Source organism: Rhagoletis zephyria, unplaced genomic scaffold, assembly GCF_001687245.7.
Source record: "Rhagoletis zephyria isolate East Lansing unplaced genomic scaffold, Rhagoletis_zephyria_1.1 Rzeph_scaffold_10790, whole genome shotgun sequence".
In the NCBI taxonomy this organism is placed as follows: domain Eukaryota; kingdom Metazoa; phylum Arthropoda; class Insecta; order Diptera; family Tephritidae; genus Rhagoletis; species Rhagoletis zephyria.
In genome coordinates, this window is record NW_016167867.1 from 6,040 (window position 1) to 13,774 (window position 7,735).

The window sequence follows — 7,735 nt, forward strand, 5'->3', positions numbered from 1 at the left end:
CTTTTTGAGTAGCGAAAGCAGAAGCCATTCAATTTGTACCGCTCCATCCAAAAAATGGAGGATAAGCGAATAACGTTCAGAAAGGCCTTTTGGATGAGATTTTAGCTCTTGAAATTATCTACTGGGTAGTACTTATGTATGACCCCTCAGCCGTGCACCTGATCAGGAACTTGCACTTTTTGGCATTTGCTTGAAAAAAAATTCAGATTTTAACCAAATAAACTAAACAGAAAGGAAGTAAATTAACCAGATATTCAACTGACAGAAAAAACGTTTCGTCATAAATTTTCGACTACTTAACCTATTTTCATAGCAAAAACCATAGCATTGACCTTCATTTAAAACCAGGACAATTTAAGTGTGGACCAGGACACCAGGACAATTTGTCTAAATCAGGACAAATCCTGGAAAGCCAGGACGTCTGGCAGCCCTACGCTAGGAGTGCAACCTGATCCATTTAGTGAAAAACGTTTTGAAGATTTATTATATCCATCGGCACGATTTCTGTGAGATGCTACATAGGAAGCAACATGACTTGGTTGCTTCAACGTAGTAAGCATTAAACTTTTTAGGTGATAAATTTGACATATTTTTGCTGACTTACATGTATGCTAGCGCCTTCTTCCCCACCCTCTCCGCCTCCTTCTTCATCACCACCTTCTTCTTCTTCTTCTCCACAAGACTTTGCGGCTATTTGTGCGTATGACATGTAGAGCAAGTCCTCTTGCAAAGCTCCACTCCTTTCGGTCATGGCCCCTCTACAGAACGTGGTAACCAATTGCGTTAGAGGATCTGGCTTACCTTCGGACTCTTCTTCGTCTTTCTTCGATTTCTCCGATTCCTCAAACGTTTGTGTCAAATCTTCAATCATTACCTCTTGGCCTACATTTTCTTCCTGAAGCCATTGTTCGTAGTAAGATCGCGCAAAAATATTGCAAGCCCGATGTCTGTCAACGTAAACAAGTAAACGAATTAGCATTTGCTTCGAAATTGGAAAAAAAGAAAACAAGCATGCTTACATACGTTCCGTTAGTATGGTTAGTTTTCTAAGGAGTATTCAACTACATTTTATCTCAGTGAGTTTTTTTTACAAATGTATGAAATCAGTACATGTGTACATACATTTGTATGAAAAGATCATGCTTTGCCGAGATTGTACATAGAGACTTTTGTGGGAGAGTAGTTTCCAATGATTTTTCGATTATGGTTTGGGCAAAAAACCAACAGGTGGAAGTGTACCTGCTCATGCGATAGAGATGTATAGCGCGTAAGCTGGATATGACTGCCTGGCGTCGGGCCAATGTAATTTTCGAATTCCAACGTTTGCTTCTTTGCTTAGGACGTGATGCCTAGGAAGGAATTAAGGACACAATACACGGTATCAGCTAGTTAAAGCATTACAAAGTCTATGCACCATATAATTGGGATTAGTACGGAAAATTAATTAGTAACGAATTTACATAGAATACAATATTGAAAAAGACACGGAAAGTATGAACTACCAAACAAATGAAATGATAGTGGCATAAATATTTTACATCCTCCAAAGACATTAAAAGAACACACTACTATTTTCTTCTACGGGCATTGTGACTGTTAGTGTATTGAGCAAGCGAAAACTGTTCTAATTTTGTAAAAACCTGGGTAGAGAATGTAGAGACGTCTGGCGGAAACATGCAATAACGGCACGTTTCCTTTGTATAGATACAACACTCCTGTAGACGTTCTTGCTTTGTTGTTGGGGATGGTCAATCTGTAAATGTGGCGAGGTCCGAAATTTCAATAGCAATAATAGTTTGATGTTATGTGGATACCGTTTCGCGATAATGTAAAAAGTAATCAGAAATGTTGAAATTAAATCATAATAATTTAATCAATATTAAGAAAAGTTAAAAATAAAAAATTGCCGAAAAGGAAATACATTTTTATTTGATGTAGCCCTATTCAGATTTCCATTTGTCTAGGATAGAACTTATTAAAATTGCTAAACCAATATCCTTACCATATGCAATCCGAAAAGTACTTTGGCCATGGCTACTATTCGGTCGACAGTTTCCTGCGTTTTGTCTTTGTTCTTATCATTTTGATTTGAGGCCTTTTCAAGTGATTGTTCATCTGCAAGTTCCTCTCGTTTACCTAATTTTGAGTAGAGATAGTGTTGCCATGACATTTCATCTGAGGGGTCCAATTTGTCAGGCAACGTTAACTGATTTCTTGCAAATTCGATGACATCATACTCTTGCATTTTTTTTAAATAGCGATCTTTGCAATGTTGCACGAGTTCCTGCTCCCGACCAGCAAATAAATTTAAACCAACTGGAAGCAAACGCTTCAAACAAGCTACCATTAGACTGGCCTGAACCTCCTTATCTTTATCACGTTTCTTATCTCTGTTTTTCTTCTTCTTTTTAACTTTGCCTCCAGTTACCGGAGCTCCTTCAGTAATAGCAGATCGTCTTGTTGCTGTTGGCATAATAAGCGCCATGTTGTCGATTTCGTTGGTCGAAATGAAATTTTGCTCCTCCTTTAAAAAGTATTGACTTTTAGACCATATGTTGAATATTTCAGCAACATGGTTGTAGAGGTCCTCAGCTTCAGGTATGTTGTCTTTAAGCCAATGATTTCGCTGCAAGTCGACATATTTAATAAGAAGTGGGTAAAACGAATAAATATCACGGACAAGTAGTTGCCAATCTTCTTGCAACTGGGTTTCAACTTGGGAGGTGTCGTCCGTAGCTGATTTAATAAAGCCGCGCATACTCTCTTCTTTGTGAAACATGTTTTCTGTCCGTTTCTTTACACGTTCTGCTAGCGGAAGGAATGGATCCTTTAACAACTCTTCGGAGGTATTAATTATTATTTGCTGTGTATATGCAGCGATTCTTGTCATCCAGGGTGCATTATCATTCCCAATATTCTTCTTGATCATTTTCAAAACGTTACGTAAAAGTGAGTTCATATGGTCTGCAGTAACCATGGTAACATGATTACCACTAGTGGGGCTTACGTTATCTGGTCCCTGTGCCCACCAAAAGGGAAGGTAGGCACAAAGTAGGGGTAGGATAACATCTATTATATGCGGTGCATCGGTATATGTTTTTTCCGATTCAACAAAGAGGTCAACCTCTCCAAGAATAGCTTCTAAGTTGGGCATGCAACTTTCCATTCGCACCATTATATCTTGGGCTTCTAATGAATGATCTGCAATACGATTAAGTAGAGAATATTGATTATGCTTGTTGAGATGTGGTTCTAAGAAAGCTACAGGGAAGCAGGAGCTAAATGCACCTAAGCACGAGCCCAAAGCAGGTCTATGTCTCTCTATTTCGGTTTTAAGATATTTGCGATCATGTGTTAGTGTCCCATCAGTACCGAGGTGGTATAAAGCCGCTAATATTTTGTATGAAGCCACTTGTATCTCGTCCAAAAGAAGATCACTGCCATAGTCACAAGCGGCTAAATGATCAAACATGGCTGTTAACGCAGGCAGTACCACTTGGTTGACATAGCCTAACGAAGTTGACGTCTTAAGGTGGGTGCCCCGAAGATGACTATATTTGCCCTCTTGTAAGTTAAGAATAGTATTACCAAGATCATCAGCAGTTTGATTGAAAAATGTTAACATAGAAGTTCTTATGAACTCTGGGCAGTTTTTTACCAGAGTTTTAGCATCTATGCCCTTTACCAATACTTGAAGGCATCTGACAGTAATTCTTACATCCGGTCCAAAAGCACTGAGACGATTCCGCAGAAGCGATGCCAACTTGCAAAATATTGATGCAACCATTTCCTTTTCTTTTAAAGATGCTGCTCCTGTTATGTTAGTTGCTGTTGCCATTGCAACAAAATAGTTACGATGTGTGGAGAAATACTTTTCCATTAGAGGGAGTACTACTTTAGAAAAGAATTTAATATCCCGAGAAGCTGTTTTGAAGGAAGATCTTCTACTAAATGTCGTTGATGGCTTAAGTAGCTTCATATTGATTGTAGCTCGATCCAAGTATTGTATAAGCTTTTCGAGAAGTGAGTATGAGAAACGAAGTTCCACAGCTGCCTGAGTGGCTCCTCCTTCACCTTCAGTAACGCCTCCCTTAGAGGGCCTGTGTATTATGATAACAAACAAAGCATTGCGTCAAAATAAAATACGTTAAAGCGTTTTAAACTTTATACCCTACAAAAATTCGGACTCATTTTAGGGTCAAAAAAGTCTCAGAATTCTGAGTTGTAACCCTCATTATGAGCTCAAAAAATAGCATATTTGCCTTTTTAGAAGGGCACGCAAATATGAGTCTAAGTAAGGGGTCACATTAGGGTCTGAAACTTAATGCTTTCTGTGTCTTGAAAACAAATATTCTTTATAATCATGGCATAAAAAAGTAGGTAGTTTAACTCAGCATTATCTTGACATTAAATCATTTTTTGACAACATTAAAAATAATTAAAGCTCTAAAAATTATGAAAATATGTTTTTTGGTACATTTTATTCATACATACATACATTTATACGTTTACACAANGGTAGTTTAACTCAGCATTATCTTGACATTAAATCATTTTTTGACAACATGAAAAATAATTAAAGCTCTAAAAATTATGAAAATATGTTTTTTGGTACATTTTATTCATACATACATACATTTATACGTTTACACATNGGAGTACTACTTTAGAAAAGAATTTAATATCCCGAGAAGCTGTTTTGAAGGAAGATCTTCTACTAAATGTCGTTGATGGCTTAAGTAGCTTCATATTGATTGTAGCTCGATCCAAGTATTGTATAAGCTTTTCGAGAAGTGAGTATGAGAAACGAAGTTCCACAGCTGCCTGAGTGGCTCCTCCTTCACCTTCAGTAACGCCTCCCTTAGAGGGCCTGTGTATTATGATAACAAACAAAGCATTGCGTCAAAATAAAATACGTTAAAGCGTTTTAAACTTTATACCCTACAAAAATTCGGACTCATTTTAGGGTCAAAAAAGTCTCAGAATTCTGAGTTGTAACCCTCATTATGAGCTCAAAAAAGAGCATATTTATTTGCCTTTTTAGAAGGGCACGCAAATATGAGTCTAAGTAAGGGGTCACATTAGGGTCTGAAACTTAATGCTTTCTGTGTCTTGAAAACAAATATTCTTTATAATCATGGCATAAAAAAGTAGGTAGTTTAACTCAGCATTATCTTGACATTAAATCATTTTTTGACAACATTAAAAATAATTAAAGCTCTAAAAATTATGAAAATATGTTTTTTGGTACATTTTATTCATACATACATACATTTATACGTTTACACAAATTTAATACATAAGCCTCGATGATCACGAAGCAAAAACAATCCAAATAAGCCGCAGGAAAGGCGTAGAAAAGATTAGTTTTAGCGTCTATAACATCCAAGCGCGCAATTAAACATCTCGTTTTTATTGATGATCGACTTAACTTTAATACCCACCTCGAGTATGCTTCCAAAAAGGCTTTGAGTTGCAGATTCCTTTGCAGTTGGGTGCTCAGCTCACTCTTCTTTTGTGATGCTTCGATTTGAGCCGAAGCAATGGAGGTTAAATGCAACGCTTGGAAACTAACTGTGTATCGCTTAATTCCGCTGAGAGCTGTCCCCACAAATTCTAATGAAGCGTCTTGTGTAATTGCCTGACTGATCCCAGTAGCCATTCCGGCACAATAGTTGAAAATAATATATAGATAGTAGCCAGTCCAAGAACAACGAGAGTCTCACGCGATATATAATAGCTACCAAAAAAAGGCGTCGTTCTATGGAAATCTAGCAGAAACGATGGAAGGTTTCGCTTTCCACTGGCGTCATCCAAAAAAAAAAAATATTAAAAAAGATATATCACGAAAAAATTTGATGAAAGGTTTTGTAAGTAGCTTTTTCNGAAGTTCCACAGCTGCCTGAGTGGCTCCTCCTTCACCTTCAGTAACGCCTCCCTTAGAGGGCCTGTGTATTATGATAACAAACAAAGCATTGCGTCAAAATAAAATACGTTAAAGCGTTTTAAACTTTATACCCTACAAAAATTCGGACTCATTTTAGGGTCAAAAAAGTCTCAGAATTCTGAGTTGTAACCCTCATTATGAGCTCAAAAAAGAGCATATTTATTTGCCTTTTTAGAAGGGCACGCAAATATGAGTCTAAGTAAGGGGTCACATTAGGGTCTGAAACTTAATGCTTTCTGTGTCTTGAAAACAAATATTCTTTATAATCATGGCATAAAAAAGTAGGTAGTTTAACTCAGCATTATCTTGACATTAAATCATTTTTTGACAACATTAAAAATAATTAAAGCTCTAAAAATTATGAAAATATGTTTTTTGGTACATTTTATTCATACATACATACATTTATACGTTTACACAAATTTAATACATAAGCCTCGATGATCACGAAGCAAAAACAATCCAAATAAGCCGCAGGAAAGGCGTAGAAAAGATTAGTTTTAGCGTCTATAACATCCAAGCGCGCAATTAAACATCTCGTTTTTATTGATGATCGACTTAACTTTAATACCCACCTCGAGTATGCTTCCAAAAAGGCTTTGAGTTGCAGATTCCTTTGCAGTTGGGTGCTCAGCTCACTCTTCTTTTGTGGTGCTTCGATTTGAGCCGAAGCAATGGAGGTTAAATGCAACGCTTGGAAACTAACTGTGTATCGCTTAATTCCGCTGAGAGCTGTCCCCACAAATTCTAATGAAGCGTCTTGTGTAATTGCCTGACTGATCCCAGTAGCCATTCCGGCACAATAGTTGAAAATAATATATAGATAGTAGCCAGTCCAAGAACAACGAGAGTCTCACGCGATATATAATAGCTACCAAAAAAAGGCGTCGTTCTATGGAAATCTAGCAGAAACGATGGAAGGTTTCGCTTTCCACTGGCGTCATCCAAAAAAAAAAAATATTAAAAAAGATATATCACGAAAAAATTTGATGAAAGGTTTTGTAAGTAGCTTTTTTCTAAAATTTTACGCTCCCACCCACAGGGATGGTTTTTGAAAGCAGGAGAAAAGAGGAAGGATTCAATCACACTTCCCAAAATGGTAGCTAAATTCGACAAAAAGGTTGGAATAATATTGATTTAATTATTTAATTTAAACAAGCTTATTTACATCGAATATAACCTTTTACTGTTATTAAAAATAAATATTTCTATGTATATACCAAAGTTGCGTGCGTAAGATAACGCATAACTCGAGAATGGATGGTCCACTTTTGTTTGTGAAAAATTATGNTTGTTTGTGGAAAAATTATGGAATTTTGATTAAAAAAAAAACGACGAATAAAACACTTGGATCTTACGTTTCTTTCGCGGTTTTGACTCGATTGCTTCGAATATGGTAATTCGAACTCTTTGATGTTGCACTTTTAGTGTTCTGGGGAGATTATGCCGCCGTCAGAATATTAAACATTGGCTTTCATAGTCGCGATTGGCGATTCGTACTGAGCGAACTCAGGAAGAATAAAAAGGACACGCAGCTACTGAACGAATGAGACAGGGAACGTGATCTATATAGTCAAATGAGAAGTGCCGTAAGTTTGAAATTACATCGCGCCATTGACTAAACCGTACTGACGTGTGTTACGATTGGCCCCATGGATGTGGTTTGCCAATATCATGATGTAATAATACAAGGTGTTATCAGTTGGCAACTTCTCGCTCTAATTCCGCCATATTGACTGCCTTAGTTGAAACAGTGGTAATTCTTAAACAATTCTTTGCCTAATAATA

The 7,735-nt window shown here is 37.0% G+C and overlaps 1 protein-coding gene across 1 annotated transcript; it reads right to left on the reverse strand.

The window, feature by feature from the left end:
* Positions 1-604: 604 nt before the first annotated feature.
* On the reverse strand, positions 605-4,463 carry LOC108376661 (ryanodine receptor-like; the record flags this gene model as incomplete). The annotated part of the gene is made up of 3 exons (XM_017632886.1): positions 2,003-4,463; positions 1,641-1,753; positions 605-947 (listed from the first exon to the last, which is right to left on the reverse strand). Coding segments are annotated over exons 1-3 (2,433 nt in total), but the record flags the coding sequence as incomplete, so codon positions are not given.
* Positions 4,464-7,735: the final 3,272 nt, after the last annotated feature.